Source organism: Salvelinus sp. IW2-2015, linkage group LG14 (assembly GCF_002910315.2).
Source record: "Salvelinus sp. IW2-2015 linkage group LG14, ASM291031v2, whole genome shotgun sequence".
NCBI lineage: Eukaryota > Metazoa > Chordata > Actinopteri > Salmoniformes > Salmonidae > Salvelinus > Salvelinus sp. IW2-2015.
Window position 1 is genome coordinate 31055456 of NC_036854.1, and position 18032 is coordinate 31073487.

The 18032-nt window shown below is 41.7% G+C and overlaps 2 protein-coding genes across 4 annotated transcripts; one reads left to right on the top strand and one right to left on the bottom strand.

Moving 5' to 3' along the window:
- Positions 1-4796: 4796 nt before the first annotated feature.
- rpl21 (ribosomal protein L21) lies at positions 4797-8557 on the bottom strand. 2 transcript variants are annotated; one of them, XM_023999932.2, is made up of 6 exons: positions 8458-8557; positions 7613-7684; positions 7346-7407; positions 5933-6045; positions 5302-5452; positions 4797-4921 (listed from the first exon to the last, which is right to left on the bottom strand). In XM_023999932.2, the coding sequence occupies exons 1-6, from the start codon at positions 8540-8542 to the stop codon at positions 4832-4834; spliced, it is 573 nt and encodes a 190-aa protein (XP_023855700.2). In that variant the 5' UTR covers positions 8543-8557; the 3' UTR covers positions 4797-4831. The 2 variants fall into 2 exon arrangements, with proteins under 2 accessions (XP_023855700.2, XP_023855701.1); XM_023999933.2 differs by having other exon boundaries at positions 7613-7691; positions 8458-8546.
- A 176-nt stretch (positions 8558-8733) lies between these two features.
- usp12a (ubiquitin specific peptidase 12a) lies at positions 8734-12691 on the top strand. 2 transcript variants are annotated; one of them, XM_023999931.2, is given in 10 exon segments: positions 8734-8912; positions 9167-9349; positions 10403-10483; positions 10641-10854; positions 11024-11259; positions 11457-11533; positions 11652-11735; positions 11821-12018; positions 12108-12186; positions 12463-12691. In XM_023999931.2, coding segments are annotated over 9 exon segments (1119 nt in total). In that variant the 5' UTR covers positions 8734-8912; positions 9167-9301; the 3' UTR covers positions 12565-12691.
- Positions 12692-18032: the final 5341 nt, after the last annotated feature.

Sequence of the window (18032 nt, forward strand, 5' to 3'; positions counted from 1 at the left end):
AAGTGAGAAGGGTTTCTGTGGAAGAGAAACATCAACATCGTGGATTCCTCTCTGTAACAAACACTATAATACCCATGTGTTTCTGACCTCCAGACACATTAACTTTCATCTATCAGTAAAAAAAAAATTGGATGTCCAGTCTTTGCCTGATCTAACAGAAATGTGAATTTCAAGCCCTAGGAGCTAGGATCTGATCTCTTTGGGACCATCTGTTGAAAGAGGCTATAGCTGGGCAGGACAGATATAAACACACCAAACCTGTGTGCTTACAAAGATGGGCATCTAATTTCCAAGATTTATTGAAGATGGCTTCGCAGTTGACAAAATAACAAATCAAACTTTTTTGGGACTTGTATCCTTTCCCCCATTTGAATTGTATAGGTGGTAAAGATGACAGTGTTTTGGTAAAGACCCACCTCTAACAAAACCGAGAGCAGGTCATTTACCACACTACATGGATTGACACACCTGAGGATATATTTTATTGGGCGATACCACTATTGGATAATACAGGGGTGTTTCAATTGACGCAATGGAAAGTTAACTAAATGGAAAGCAAATGTTTGTCTCGGTAGTCTAATAAGTATTTTCATTATTTTGGCGAAATATTGATGTTTAATAAATGAATATTGGACAGATGCTTTGTGATTTTATTCACTCATCACCCTACATTTGACATTAGTTCYTTCCTGTTTGGAGGAAGTTAGGAACAGTGACTTGTTGTGAATCGATGCAAACAGCCTGATAGAGAAAGGACTCATCATGGATATAACCTGTCTTAGCATGGACATTGCCATTGAGGGCTTGCGTGTTTCCACCATTTTAAAGTAGTCAACTGGGTGGGAATTCCTATGGGTTATAGCCTCAATGGTGCTGCCCATGCTGTCACACACGCTATAACACATATGTGTCAAACTCATTCCAAGGTGAGCCAAGTGTCTGCAGGTTTTTGCTCCACCCTTGTACTTGATTGAAGTCACTAATTAGTAAGAAACTCCCCTCACCTGGTTGTTTAGGTCTTAATTATTATAGATTTATTTTTAAACTGCAGACACTCGGCCCTCCTTTCAACGAGTTTGACACCCCTGCTTTAATGGCACAGTCCTCTATCTATCTCTATGAACAGCCTATACAGGGTTGTGACGAGGAGTGTCTGCAGGGGTTTCAAACTCATTCCATGGAAGGCCTAGTGTCTGTGAGTTTGGGGTTTTCCTTTCAATTAGTGTGTACACAGGCAGCCCAATTTTCACTAATTGGTATTTTGACCAATCAGACTAGCTCTGAAAAAGACCTGCTGTGAAAAGACCTGATYTGATTGGTCAAAAGACCAATTAGTGGAAAAGTATCAGAATTGGGCTGCTTGACTGAACGCAGCCAAAATAGCCTCTCTTGCAAATGGATGTGTTTGGGTTTCTGGCTCTGATTTTCTAGATCTAAATGATGTTATTGGTAAATTGAGTAGACTAGCCAGCAGTTGTTGTGATTCGGGTCCTTGAACTTACCTTTCTCTGACTGATTGCAGGCTTTAATATTGTTATCCAGGCTCCTGACACTGTGCATCGCTATCTTCTGTCTGTGTGCATTTGTAGTATGAGCTAAGTGACTGTCCGTCTTTAGTCATCAAACGCACATGGAAATTACAGCCCTAATCGTGGTCTTATCAACCAGCTCCATACTGGGATTTACAGTCAAAACCCAGTCTTCATTCTCCTACTCTCTCCCATTGTGATCCTCTTTAACCCACAAGACTGAGTCATGCAATTATGAAGACCGTTCAACCTACTCCCAACTATGACACTGCTTTTTATGTAGACTTAGATTAACAATGTAATATGTTTCCATAAGGATACTTAATTGTGAAAACAAAACATAAAATCTTCAATACAATATGGTATGTCCATTTCCTAAAGACTTGAGACCAACTACCATGCATGTGTCATTTTCCCATGATCTGGTGAGAAACCTTTGTCTGACTTCTCTGAATGAGGCCTATTAAGAACTCCAGGGTGTTACCTCTGCTCCCTCCCACGCTTCAGGTCACCCGCCACCGTTATCAACCTCTCCCTGTCCGGTCACACTGGCCCAATCCCTCCACTGGCAGGATCAATAACCCTAGTTCTGTATATGACCATGGTCTTCACTGATAACCACTACTGACAAGTACAGGGGGGAAGAAAGACCCTATCTGTCCACCTATTCCCCAGAGAGATACAGTGTGTTCTGTGTTTGGCCTGGGATTTCCTAGCTCTATTGTCCACCCCCAAACGAAAACACACACACATACCACACACTCCCACTCACATTACGGACACAAATACACCCTTCATTTACTCACTGGCAGTCCTTCAGCAGTTTTAATCAGACTCTAATCAGGCCAGAGACAAAGAAAAACAGAGAGGTGAAACAAGAAGGGTTGACAAGTGTGTGAGAACAACATGAACTCATGGAAACATTGTGAATAGAAAGAGAGAGACATAGTCTGATGTCTGTCGTTATTATCATCCCATACAGCTTCTGCTCTCCTCCCTCCACCAGTGGTGTGTGTGGTTAATGTGTGACACACAAGGTCGATATGGCTGCTCTGGGCTGCTGGCTGAGTTGACAGCCTCAATCTGTGTGTCGAACGTGTGTGATTAAGGAGCCCATAGTGATCCATGGCATATATCCACAAGTCCCGTTCCACACCACCCCTCCTTTCTCTCTCTCCTCCCTCCCTCTTTTCCTCMCAGACTGTTTACTTTTTCCTCCTTCAATCAGTAACTCACATGAGTCAGCGCTCCAGATGAAGGCCCATTCTGTCAGTGAGAGCAGATTCACACAGTTTCCTTCTGTCATATCCTTGTTGACGGTACAGATATCACTATGTTTAAAGGAAGCTCCATAGGTGAAAAGGTAGGTGCCCGACACCATAGGCAGTTATCTAAGCACTCAGGCCTCAACGCAGTCTATACTGATCAATAACCAGGGATTTGGATGTCCGCTACTGATTGATCACATTGATTTTGGGTGTAACCCCAGATTGTATTCATTCAGCTTGTTGGACACTTGTTCCACCAGTTATCTTCTGCCTTTATGGAGACAGCCAGGGGTAACAGGGGCTGTAGGTTTGAGGTCTTTATGGGGGATAGTATCCCACCAATGGGAATTCTAACACTAATAGGCTGCATTTACACAGGCAGACAAATTCATATCATTTGCCCAATTATGGGCAACAGATCTGATTGGTCAAAAGACCATTAGTGGYAAAAAAATATCAGAAATTGGCTGCATTTTAAAAGAATCGGAGGGAAATAGAGGCATTTTCAAAAATGCAACGACACAGGACATACCACAGAACTAGAACGATATTCAGATAAACAACTCATCAAGCATGACATTTCATTAAAGAAAGTGATACATTTTCATATACATTCACGATATGGCTCATTACCTGATAGTAGCAGCAGCTGGGAGAGAGAACTGACACTATCTCAGTAAACTGGTCCTAATTGGAGTAAATATTGGGTAAAGAACTGAGGTAGGATGCGATAACATATGTCAGATACCCAGTCAGCCATTCAGGCTCTGCTGATTAAACAGCACAAGTCAAGATAGGACAGGGGTAGTCCCTCCTCCCTACACACACAAAGTACACAGTACCACATGACACACATAACAGGCATGGGTGCATGGTCACACCACCAGAAAAAAGATGTAACACTTGGATGTACTTTACACTAAAGACTGAACACCAGCCTGTTGTGATTGTACTTGAAAGGCATTTAAGGGTTCACTGAACAGGTCAAACACTGCTCTCAAATGCATCTAAATCTGATAGTACACAAACATTTACAGGGTATAGCTTTTTCAGATGTATTCTCAGTAGCAGTTTATGACCATTGGCATGTTTATAGGAGCCTGGGCATCCAATCTGTACTATGAAACAATGACACATACTACATGGAAAGCTATTCCACATCAAGTAACTCATACAAGCAGTAAGATCTGATTTWAAAAAAGCTAAAGAAAATACACCTTCTGGAACAGCGGGGACTGTGGAGACATGTACAGCCTGTTGTAGATGTGGTATTAGAATAATAGCCTGAGGGCACACAATGTGTTGTAATGTTTTTAAATTGTATACAGCCTTAATTTCGCTGGATCCCAGGAAGAGTAGCAAATGGGGATCCATAACAATAAGTAATCCAWGGATCAGTCAAGGGAATGTTGTTTCCCAAACCAATACTGCAGCTTCTATAGAGGAAGGCACATTGCCACCTGCTGGCCTGATTGGTGTACAAGCAGTTATTTCCAGGAAGTACAGTTAAGACAAAGTTCAGAAGTGTACATTTTGAAAAAGTCCACCTTGAACATTGACATATTTGCAACACAACCAATCCATTTTAAAATCAACATACATCCAGATGTTCTTTATTTTTTGACAATGGACAGCACTCACATTTAAAGTGTCAAAACACTTCACATTAATGTCAACTCAAATGCAAGMGTAGAGTGCCTGAAGTGGGTTGAGTAAAAGCTGTGCGTATACTTTGAGACTGCTGTGCTTGTAGTTCTCAGTTTGCCGGTGAAATAGAAATCGCATTTCACTTCCCTACGAGTGATCAATGAAAGACAATCATTGAACGACAGCAGCAACATAAGTCTCCCTGGACAGCACCTACCTAACTCAAGGTATCACACGGGTCAGTTCTCCCCCTGCCCTGAAACCATGTCCTTTTCCATTAGGTAGTTTTAGACACAGAAGTTACCAACATCCCTGCATGTTAGTGTACATAAGAGACTCAAGTTCACATAAATCTGTGCAGAAACAGTTTTATTTTGGTCAGCATAGTTATGCCATGAACTCATAGGGGATGGGCTCCAGCAGCTGGGGCTCATTGCCCTTGGTGCTGACAAAGCGGGCATCACGGGGAGCAGTGGGCTGCAGGGGGAGATGAGGAAAGGACAAACGCACAGATGAGATGCCACTATAAATAAAAAATAATTAAAAGTTCAATAAAAATAGCCATTTAGCAGGCTTTTATCCAAAGCGACTTAGTCATGTGTGCATACATTTTACATGTGGGTGAACAATTCAAAGGACTATCAGAAATGAGGACATGGCTGAATTACCATTACAGAATGCATCAAACAATCAAAACAATCCACTAGATGTGTTGATGTCCTTTCTATATCTTCAAACTATCTGGAATGTTCAATTACGTAGAATAGGTACCAACAAGGCTGGTCCTAGAGAGCTATAGGATGTACAGCCCGTTAAAACACTACTGACAATGGCCCAGGTAAATGTGCTCTCCATACCTGCCGTTTCAGCTCGACCCAGGTGCCCTTCTGCTTGGCCTCCACTTTCCTCTTCTCGTTCTCCTTGACGCGCTGCAGGAAGCTGTCCCTGCTCTTAGAGTGCTTCACGTGCTCAATACGTACGTTGATCCTCTTGGCCAGGATCTTACCCCTACAGAGAGAAGGGGAGACCGTTTTCAGCTTGGAAATAAATCAGGGATGTGGTCAGCACAATATACAAAAGGCTACTGGTCACAAGATGGATGTAAGCAACGTAATTGAGACCCTGACTTATCAGAAAACATAACGCTTCCAAATGGTGAAAGACTTGTGTTATGCCATGACCTGCAATTGCGTTTTTTTGTGTGTGTCTCCAACAACCCAAGTTCAAACATACGGTAGGTGCTTGGCCGGGGTGCTGAAGTACAAATACTGTCCCCCACGTGAATGACCACTTAGGACATAGGACAGCCCAGGTGGCAAAGTGAAGGTGGGGTTTTCAGATAGGCAGCAATCATACTTCTGCAACGTCAACCTTCCATTACAAAGATACCGGCAGGGCACATCAATTTCCTTTATGAAAGACCTAAAACTCAGCCAAGCTGGAAAGGAAACCGAAACTGACCAATCCACCATACATCGCCGTACTTACTTGACCTGCTTGTTGACAATGATGCCGACAGCATGTTGGGTTACGTTGTAGACTCTGCCCGTCTTGCCGTGGTAGCACTTGTGAGGCATTCCTTTCTGGATGGTACCTGTACCCTGGAGGAGACATTCACAATCTTAGTTGGGTTTTGGTGAAGTCCAAAATAAAAGCAAAATATAACTCATTTAGTTACGCTGCAGTCACTACCAATAGCCAGGTTTCCATCCAATTTGCAACCAATTTTCATGTGAATATTCAAAAACCTGCATGAAAAGGCGCATCAGAGGTCTCTTTACAGTCCCCAAGTCCAGAACAGACTACGGGAGGCACWTAGTACTACATGGAACTCTATTCCACGTCAAGTATCGCAAGCAATAAAATCTGGGAAAATATAAAATACACCTTATGGTACAGCAGGGACACACCTACAGACTTTGTGTTGTAGATATGTGGTAGTAGAGTAGTGGCCCGAGGGCACACAATGTGTTGTGAAACGTATTTTAATGTCTTTGAAATTCTATACAGCCTTAATTTTGCTGGAACTTGTGCTATGCCATGACCTGCAATTGCGGGGATTCTTTGTGTGTGCGTTTCTCCAACAACCCAAGTTCAAACATACGGTAGATGCTTGGCCGGGGTGATAAAGTACAAATACTGTCCCCCACGTGAATGACCACGTAGGACATAGGACAGCCCAGGTGGCAAAGTGAAAATGGGATTGCGTTTTTGGTTAAGATGTGTTTCCATCAAACTGACTTTATTTGATGACGTAGTGCACATAACGTGCCGTTAAATTCCCATGTACCAAATGAAAAATACAAGTTAAATGTGTTTCCATTGCCTTCTCAATGTCACAAAACCTGTTGCATTATATAGCAAATGTGACCACTATCTTTAACCAACAACTCAGGAATCCAACCTGAAACTATCTAAATTATGAGATTATAGATTAAAGCGATGCCATTTGTATGTATTTGTCAAATGGCAGCCAAGCATCAATCATGTCACCAGAATAAGACCCTGGATAATATATTGGAGAAGCATCAAGCTCATCACCGTGCACATCCACCACCCTGTGAAGTTAATCAAAAACGTATTTAATCTGTAGCCTAATAAACTGCATGGTTTCCGAATCGTAGTGGGAGGTCCACACCATATCATTGCATGACTACAAATGTACTTCGATATGAGTTATTATAACAATATATGCGCACTAACATGTTCCCACTGGCATTTTTTGCATTATTTATTTGACACAAAAAGATCCCACCCTATAGAACGAACAAATTGTGTCTGCAMTTATAAAATTGTTTGGTGTCAGCCTGGTGGTGACTTTCAGTCAGGCAATTCATCAGCATGAAATGGATAGATGGAAACCTGGTTAGTGAAACCTGGAAAAGGTGGAACAAACCCTACCTTGATGTCAACGATATCGCCCTTCCTGTAGATACGCATGTACGTGGACAGGGGAATGGGACCTGAGGAACAAAGTACATTGATTCTTCACAACCAACCAAAACAACAAATCTAAAATGGGCTTGGAGTAACTAATGAGGGCTACTCAGCTGTGGATCATGCCAGTAACACCCCTAATCTCGAGTTCTTTATTTTAAATAACTCAGAAATTGTAGTGACCTAACGAGACATTTCAGTATATCTTCAGTCTTTCTGATATGAACTCACCATGCTTGCGGAAGGCCCTGCTGAACATGTACCTCGTCCCCCTCCTCTTGCCTCTTGTGTTCGTCATGATGCCTGATTACTTGAAAACATYGACATTCAAATGTTAGATAAACCCAATGGCAAAGTAGGAATTCTTCATTGCTGTTAAATGTATGGTTACAAGTGGTTTAGGACTTTGTATACTAGGGTTTAGTACAGTCAATGGGTGTAATGCTGTCAGATACAAAAACTTAGTTTAACCCCACCCTATGCATCTATGTTATGTAACTAAATTACCAATACTGTCTGATTAACGTTAGCCTGCAACCTGTTGTGACAAAGTGAATTTCACTGCAAAGAAAAACAATGTTCTCCAAATCATAGCTAGTGATTATTATAAGATCCATACCAGTACTAACAATAAGGGGACACGCAAAACATGGAAACGTCAGTCAAAAACACAACGCCAAAAAACGAACGTTAGCTATTGAAGTCTAACGTTACCTAGCTCGCAAACTCAGTCCAATACCGCTTCATTTTCCCAGATTGACAATTAAGTTAACTGCTACGTTGCACCAAAGTTAAGTTATTTTGCATGTCAAATTTTCCGACTGTGTATGCCATTGTGCCTAAGAAATAACAAATCCTGCGAACGCAAGTGGTTAGGCCCGCATGGGGCCTAACAGCAGCCACGCTGTTACCCCATTAACAAATCGTGTCACTATATGCCACACATACGGTCTTTAAAGGATGGATTCTCGCCTCAAATATAGAGTATGTTTTAACATACTTATGTCAATGTCTTCATATGCATTTAAAACGACATTTTATAAGTTTACGGTCTTTAAATGCAGAGCACATCTTACCCCCGGTAGCTCGCAAGATGGCGGGTACGGCGGAAAGAGAGAATAAAGGACCCGAAACTCCTCCTTCTAAAATAGATTTAAGCATGGCCTTCCTATTGCCTGAACAAACATGCTGGGGTAGAATAATTTGTTTCCCCTCTGTGCTGATCTAAGTCCAGTTTTGGTTATCTACCTTAATGACTAAGCTCCATTGGTACAATTTATTAAATGATTTCAGATCAGATAATAGCTAACTTCCTTTCCTATTGGAATGTTGAGGCACTGTGAAGCGTCCTATAACCAGTACATGTCAGTGAACTGCTGAACGACTCATCTGATWAATTTTTGTCAAAATAATGCAGATTTTGTTGTGCTTGTACATTATGGAAATAATTGATTGATGAACTGCTGCCCGTGACAGCTAGTTATAGACAAGTACATTGGATTCTCGTCTAAAAAGCCTGATCAAAGTTTCAGTGAGTTTGACATTAATTACAGTCGTCATTCTCTACACAGCTGTGTGTCCAGAATTGCTCATGTGGGCATATTTGTGAATGTTATATTATGTACGCCACAGAACATGGACATCGGATGGAGGTTATCTAAAACGGTCACGGCTAGAAGGGATCTAGCTTTTGTCAAATTAACGTAAAAGTAGATTTTTTGTTGTTGTTGCATTTTAGCTAACTACATATTTTCCAAACCTTTACCGTATTCTCKTTACTCTGAGGTTAATTTAACAAAAGATGGATCGCTTCCAGACATGACCCTCTAAGACCTAGCGGAGCTCCCATCGCCCGTCCAGTGTGCCCTGTCACAAGGGAGTCCTCCTCGCGGTGATTGGGTGGAAGATGGCGCTGGGCGAATGGAAATCCTAATGACAGTTTCCAAATTTGCCTCTTTTTGTACCATGGTGAGTAAATGGCATCTACTAAACACATTGCAAAGTGATGAGAGGGTGGCACGACAACTGTGGTTGTGTTATTACCATCTTGCGTGACATGGAAGATGGTTAAAATCGTCTGCTTTTCTGTTGCTACCCAGTCAGTTTTCCTGGCTTCACTGACACGACATTGTTTTTGTCTTACGTTCTATTGCTAGCTATGATACCTAATGTCGTAGGCCTTTAATTTGTTATATTAGTGAGCTGTTTATGTATGATCTTGCATTAATTAGTGATGTTTATCTCCTCCCGCACTGTGACGGCACTGCATAGTTCTGCGGCTTCAGCACCTGGCACTGTAACGTTAACTAGTTACCGAGGCTAGCTTGCTTGCACGTTCATTTTGCAGTAAAGCAGTGTGGAGGTCAACGCATGTCAACACTGGACACAATTTGAATACTAAATCAACATAACTCCGTAATTGTTAGCTGATTTTACTCAACTCCACGATCAATGTCAAACCTAACAAAGTTATGTTCACAGTTGTGCTTTTCCTGTATGTGAATGCTAATTTAGCTAGCCAACATTTCCAGATAGTTACAGTAGTTAGTAAGATATAGCATTGTGACTGACGATATAGTGAGTTGTCTTCCTGTAAACCCCCTTTTCTGAATTCTTCCGAAGCGCGAGCTATTTCTGGAACACAGCAGATGACGACATGATCAGCTGCTAGACAAGACTGACTGACTGTCATATTGTTCCCAGTTTACAAAGATGACTACTTAAGTTTGGCAAACCTGTCAGACAGACGTCATTCATTTGGATCATACATTTGGATCATTTCATTTTTTACGATCAAACCCAACCTCTGTCCATGTAGACCTACTCAGGAAATCCTAGTTGCTGTGCATTTTCACAGCCTCTGATGGTTAGGGTCATGTTCCATTAACAAAGAATGACAGTCGTTCTGCCCCCCCTCCCACTGACAGCTATTGGCATTTGATATGAAATTCCATTTGGAACTATTGATTGGTACACACTCCCATCGACCTATGCCAAAAATATCAGTACTTTGTATTACAGGGCGCCAATGCCTCCGCTCTGGAGAAAGAGATTGGCTCAGAGCAGTTCCCTGTCAACGAGCACTACTTCGGATTGGTCAATGTAAGTGAGAGTGCGAAGTTCACATGCACATGTCTGCATAATCTTTGTTACAGATCACATGTGCCTTATCCATGCAGACGGTTATAGTGTGTGTGTGCGCCTGTGTGTCCAGCTCTTTGCCTTACTCTTTGTATCTGTCCTTGTATTTGGCCCCCAGTTTGGGAACACGTGCTACTGTAACTCGGTGCTGCAGGCGCTGTACTTCTGCCGTCCGTTCCGGGAGAAGATCTTGGCGTACCGCAGCCAGCCCCGACGCAAGGAGAACCTGCTGACCTGCCTGGCKGACCTGTTCCACAGTATCGCCAACCAGAAGAGGAAGGTGGGAGTCATACCACCCAAGAAGTTCATCACGCGCCTACGCAAGGAGAATGGTGAGCGGGAGGTAGTATGATTGCAGTTCAGGAAGGGGGGGAATAGAGGAAGAAGTGGATGGTTGAAAATGTTGTGGGTGTGGACATTTTTACGGCAGGAGTAAGAGGGATGAGGTTGACACACTCCCCTGTCTCCCCTGTTCCCTCCCCCTCTCCTCTACCCCTGCAGAGCTGTTCGACAACTACATGCAACAGGATGCCCATGAGTTCCTGAACTACCTGCTCAACACCATTGCTGACCTGCTGCAGGAGGAGAGAAAGCAGGACAAGACCAACGGCCGTCTAGCCAATGGTTCGCTCGACTCCCAGAACCACAACAGTAACACCCCGCCCCCCTCCACCTGGGTCCATGAGATCTTCCAGGGAACCCTCACCAACGAGACCCGCTGCCTCACCTGCGAAACGGTACCTAGCGTCTGAGTCTGACTCCCCATGTCAACTAGTGACGTCCCTGTTGTTGTTGTGGTCAGCAGGATGCAATACTTGTCTGTGATACGCTGTAGAGAGAAGGCAGGCTCAAGTTCTGTTGGCATGAAGATAGACTGAATGATGTTTTTGTCTGGCTCTAGTCATCACAGGTTGTTGTTGTTTTCTCCCTACAGATCAGCAGCAAAGARGAAGACTTCCTGGACCTGTCAGTGGACGTGGAACAGAACACCTCCATCACACACTGTCTCAGGTAACATCTACAACACCTAACTACAATAACGCATTACATACTGACTGACCTGTGTATTGCTTCTTTCTCCATGTGACTCCAAGTACCATGATCTCTCTCTCTCCTTCGCTCCCTCCAGGGGGTTTAGTAACACAGAGACTCTCTGCAGTGAGTATAAGTACTACTGTGAAGAATGTAGAAGCAAACAGGAGGCACACAAAAGGTCAGTGTTGGCAGTGTTGTGGACATAAAAGTATTCTTTGCTAAGTTTTTATTGCTACTATAAGGTATTGTGTGTGCGCCCCCAGGATGCGTGTGAAGAAGCTGCCTATGATCCTGGCTCTACACCTGAAGAGGTTRAAGTACATGGAGCAGCTGCAGCGTTACACCAAGCTGTCCTATCGCGTCGTCTTCCCTCTGGAGCTCCGCCTCTTCAACACCTCAGGAGACGCAACCAATCCTGAGAGACTCTACGACCTGGTCGCTGTCGTGGTGCATTGTGGGAGGTCAGTGTTGTTTACTAGGTTGTCTAAAAGTATTCTAACTGACCCTTAAGGTTGTGAGTGTGTTGCTGACTTCCTCGTCTTGTTTTCAGTGGTCCAAACCGAGGACACTACATTGCCATTGTGAAGAGTCACGACTTCTGGCTGCTGTTTGATGACGACATTGTAGAGGTAAGATATTGTATGTGTAGGTTGGTTCTTCTATCCTTGTGGGGACTTCAAATCCCCAAAAGTTCCACAAGGATTGTAAAACAAATAAAAACTCTCCCTTGTGGGGACATTTTCCATGTCCACGTGGACAAAGGCTATTTTAAGTTTAGGGGTTAGGGATTAGGGTTAGGTCCCCACGAGGATGGAAGAACAAAACGTGTGTGTGAACATGCATGGGTGCGCCCTTGTGTTTTGTGTGACCCCATTGACCCGTGTTGTCTCTCCTTCCCTCTGCAGAAGATAGACGCCCAGGCCATAGAGGAGTTCTARGGCCTCACCTCTGAGATCTCAAAGAACTCTGAGTCAGGCTACATCCTATTCTATCAGTCAAGAGACTGACTGGCCCTGAAGAGGACAGTACCTCTCAGTGGAGTGGAGGATCATACTAGTGGACCATACTAGTGTAAACCGCTCTGTGGTGTCACACACCTACTGAAGCTCAGCCTCAGTCCCCCCTACCCTCCCTTCCTCCCACCTCCACCACCCCTCCCTCCTCCCTCCCTCCCCACTTCCTCCCCCTTCCTCCTACCTCCCCCATCCCACTCCTACCTCCCTCCTTCCTCCCCCACCCTGTCACTTAGGCTGGAGATGCAGCTACAGGGGAGAGTTTTGTCAAAGGATCAGTGGATGTTGTATCAAAGTTTTGTTAGTTCGAAAGGTGTTTAATGAGGGTTGTACAGAGGTTTTGGGAATGAGGCGTTAGTTATAGCATGAGTGTTTGGGTGGGGTGAGTGGGTATTTAATGATTCATGTGTTGTAATATCGACCAGGCGTCTGCACACTCCCTCAGACTGCAACTCTGCTTTGGTGCCTGGCTGGGGCCTAGTCAGAGCAGACCAGTTGACTGCATGTGGGGAGGTGAGTGTTCCAAGTGTGGGACACTTGGGTTGTGTATTTCTACCGTGCACAGAGTGGTATTTGTATAAATATGAGGAGAATAAGATGATATTATCATAGGAAAAAAATATAAGACCTTGAGAAGATTATGTATTGTCACTATGGTGCACTTTTGATACCGTTTTGTAGGTGTTGGCAAGGTTTATGTGAGGGTTTGCTCGAGACGGCCTGTTGTGAAATGGTCATTTTCTGTTTTAAAGAAAAATTTAATAAAAGATAATAGATACAGGCTGAGAGTGTGTGTTCTACTTTCATAGACTGGTTCCTCTCCCCCAGGTGCACACTGATGACTCATCCTGTCTCAGCACTGCCCCTCAGTGGTTCTACCTGGTCTCTACAGGTTCATACTGCAACAGCACAACAGCAGTGTATTTTTAATTAATTCACACCTCCAGTCATGATGCTGCCTATGTAAGCAGCCCTGCCCACCCACGGTTGCCTTAACAAAAACGGGGCTAGATGATGCTAGGACACTGTACCTAAGGCAGGTGTGTGGAGGAGACTACTGACTAGCCACCTACAGACATCTGAAGACAGACTTAATCAATTAATGATGGAAAGTGAAGGCTTTCAAGCACAGAGGAACTGAGAGTGATGAGGGATAAGGGTAGATAGAAGATGGATGAGAGAGAGGGATGAGAATCGGGAGGAGGTGGCTGACAGATTATGGTTAGAATAGACATGCCCAGAATAGCAAGACACAGGGGGCTAGGATGAGGAAAGAAGCACTCCGCGTCAACATGGCATTGGAGAAATGTGGGCAAATGTCGGAATCTGAAGTAAAATTGGTCAAACCATGAGATCTTGTTGCATGGTGATACCACAGCCTGGTAACAAATCATAACTTGTCACTGCACTTAAATCAAATCAAATGTTATTTGTCACACATGCCGAATACAACAGGTGTAGACCTTACAGTGAAATGCTTACTTACAAGCCCTGAACCAACAATGCAGTTTTAAGAAAATACATTTAAAAAAGTAAGAGATAAGAATTAGAAATTATAGCAGGGCTATATACAGGGGGTACCGGTACAGAGTCGATGTTTATTATTTTATTTAACAATGTGCAGGGGCATCATCCTCTATTTCCTCATAGAGGATGAAGGCATCTTTCTGTCTAAAGTAACTGTCCAGTAAAAATCTAACTTTAAAAAAAAGTTTATATTCTTTTGACTTATACCCAAATAAGGTTGTTGACTCGTCCTATGGCCTACTTGTATTTGTAGCCAAAGCATACATTTGAGAAAAAATACCTAAACCCCACCTCAAACTAGTATCTCAAACATACCATTTCAAAAATACTTACTATTTCCTCATAGAGGATGATGTCATCATTCTGTCTACTTGCATCAATATTATTATTCATGACTGGTATACGCCCACACCATTAATTATGTTGTTGGGGTATGCACACCATTCCAACACAGAAAAGCTGCTTTTTAACATACTTAATTAAACATTTTGGAAGGAATACTATTCAACTCTTACTGTCATTAATCATAGGTCATATTTCATAGAAATCTGGAAACAATGGACAGTTACTTAAAAGAAAAAATAGGCTGACACACACACGGGGGATGCGCACAACACTATCTTTTATTTTTTTTGTTTATCAATTAAAAAAAGAAAATATTGCAACAATAATACAAATATTACACATCAATACAGGGACATTCCTGTGAATACAATGGAAAAAATGAAATAACTGAACACCAGGCGACCAGGCAATGAGACATTAACAGACATTCAGAGACATAGCTTCTAATAATTTTTCCAACTTTTTAGGTTTCACAAGTTTGAGGGATTTATAAAATTGCAACAGTTCAATGAAAAAAACTACAAAATAAGGAATTTTRCCCCCCATTTACATTTGTGAATATAATATTRGGCCCAAAAAATAATAATGTTAATAAAATAGTTATGATCGGAATTACAAGGATAAGCATAATGCAATTTTTGGAGATTTTATACACAACCATTCATGAATTTCAATCCATAGTTTACTAGAATGGTAGCATGAAAAAAAAAAAATGCTCTATAGATTCTGAATCAGAAGAACAAAAAACACGAGGAGTTTTGTCAAAATTGAATCTTTTGTGCAAGAAATCATTAACAGGGTAGGTGGAAGAAAATATTTTTAAATGAGTTTCTTTACCTTTTGGGATAACTGGACAAGTAAGGTAAAAGGTAGTCACTTTTGATCATAGCATGGGTTGGTAATTTCCATATTAATATATTTAATTATAATCACCAAAAATGACTTAATTAACTGCCAATCATATCCACTTATTGTTGCATTTTTTCCCCAAAAGATTCAAGTCATTAACTTGGAAACTTGGAAAAGATGGAACAACTTCATAATATAACCAAGTGTTCTTAATAAGTCAAAGTAAAGGAAGTGGAATTGCTTTGCAAACCTTAATATATCTTTACCAAAAATACAGATCCCTTATACATTCTCAGACTCAAAATACTGCTAGTAAATCTGTGGCTAAAATATATAAAAGAGGGGAGATTGGACAACCCTGTCTAATTCCTCTAGGAATAGAGAAACGAGGGGATGTGCCATTACTCATAGCCACAGAACTGCTAATATCATTATGTATAATATATTATCACTTTACAGAAATTCTCTCCAAACCCAAAAGTAGAGAGTTCTAAATAAAAATGTGTGTTCTAAAGTGTCAAAAGCCTTAAAAACTTTTTAAAACAATATAAAGCCGTCATCTTCTATGAATTCACTGTAATCTAAAATATCTAAAACCAATCATACATGGTTATGGATACTCCTTCCTTTAATGAAGGCTGATTGAGTTTCACTGATTATATACAGTTGAAGTCGGAAGTTTACATACACTTAGGTTGGAGTCAATAAAACTCGTTTTTCAACCACTCCACAAATTTCTTGTTAACTAACTATAGTTTTGGCAAGTCGGTTAGGACATCTACTTTGTGCATGACACAAGTCATTTTTCCAACAATTGTTTACATACAGATTATTTCACTTATAATTCACTGTATGCGACAAAAAATCACCAATGTGGTCAGGAAAGTTTTACAATACACTAAGTTGACTGTGCCTTTAAACAGCTTGGAAAATTCCAGAAAATGATGTCATGGCTTTAGAAGCTTCTGATAGGCTAATTGACATTATTTGAGTCAATTGGAGATGTACCTGTGATGTATTTCAAGGCCTAACTATCAACTCAATGCCTACTTTACTTGACATCATGGGAAAAAAAAAGAAATCAGCCAAGACCTCAGAAAAATAATTGTAGACCCTCCACAAGTACTGGTTCATACACCTTGGGAGCAATTTCCAAATGCCTAGAGAGGTACCACATTCATTGACAAAAAACAATAAGTATAAACACCATGCGACCACGCGCCGTCCTTAACCGCTCAGAAGGACGCGTTCTGTCTCCTAGAGATGAACAACACTTTGGTGCGAAAATGCAAATCATCCACAGAACATCAGCAAAGGACCTTGTCAAGATGCTGGAGGAAACAGTACAAAAGTATCTATAATCCACAGTAAACGAGTCTATATCGACAAAACCTGAAAGGCTGCTCAGACAAGGAAGAAGCCACTGCTCCAAAACCCGCATAAAAAAAAGCCAGACTAAGGTTTGCACACTGCACATGGTGACAAAGATCGTACTTTGGAGAAATGTTCTCTGGTCTGATGAAACAAAAATAGACTGTTTGGTCATAATGACCATCGTTATGTTTGGAGAAAAAAATGGGGAGGCTTGCAAGCCGAAAGAACCACTATCCAACCGTGAAGCAAGGGGGTGGCAGCATCATGTTGTGGGGGTGCTTTCCTGCAGGAGGGACTGGTGCACTTCCACAAATAGATGGCATAATGAGGGATGAAAATTATGTGGAAATATTGAAGCAACATCTCAAAACATCAGTCAGGAAGTTAAAGCTCTGGTCGCAAATGGGTCTTCCAAATGAACAATGACCCCAAGCATACTTCCAAAGTTGTGGCAAAATGGCCTAAGACAACAAAGTAAAGGTATTGGAGTGGCACATACACAAAGCCCTGACCTCAACCCTATAGAACATTTGTGGGCAGAACTGAAAAAGCGTGTGCGAGCAAGAGGACTTACATCAGCTCTGTCAGGAGGAATGGGCCAAAATCACCCAACTTATTGTGGGAAGCTTGTGGAAAGGATACCCAAACGTTTGACCCAAGTTAAACAATTTAAAGGCAATGCTACAAAATAACTAATTGAGTGTATGTTCTGACCCACTGGGAATGTGATGAAAGAAATAAAAGCTGAAATAAATAATTTTCTTCTACTATTACTGACATTTCACATTCTTAAAAAAGTGGTGATCCTAACTAGACCTAAAAACAGGGAATTTTTACTTGGATTAAATGTCAGGAATTGTGAGTTTAAATGTATTTGGCTAAGGTGTAGTAAACTTTCCGACTTCAACTGTTATAGCATCAAGGCCTTGTTTCTGACTTATAGTCAGTTGCCAACAATGTGATTGCGTCTCCAATTGTCCAGGTAAAGAGAGCTCTTCTTTGGTTGGGTATAATAACTATTAGCCTGTCTCAAAAGAAGATGGTAAGATAGCATTAGCAATACCCTCTTTGTAGACCGAAAGCAATAACTATCTAATATCAAGCACAAAAAATGTTGATAGAATCAGGAGTCAGGCCACCGGTCCAGGAGATTACCTATAGGCATTTGTTAATGGCTTGGGTCACAACTCAGTAATATATATTATACACTGCTCAAAAAAATAAAGGGAACACTAAAATAACATCATCCTAGATCTGAGATGAAATAAAAATCTTATAAAATTTCTTACATATTGAATGTGCTGACATCAAAATCACTGGAACGCACATCACTCACAGCTGACTGACACAACTCTAGACATTGTCTT

Bases quoted from the DNA above. Each gene is read 5' to 3' on its own strand.
- rpl21 (XM_023999932.2), bottom strand. From the start codon at position 8,542: ATGCTTAAATCTATTTTAGAAGGAGGAGTTTCGGGTCCTTTATTCTCT. The intron at 7,685-8,457 runs GTAAGATGTGCT...TCAAGTAATCAG, and splicing joins CATCTTGCGAGCTACCGGGG to GCATCATGACGAACACAAGA. The intron at 6,046-7,345 runs GTAGGGTTTGTT...TGTCTCCTCCAG, and splicing joins GCGATATCGTTGACATCAAG to GGTACAGGTACCATCCAGAA.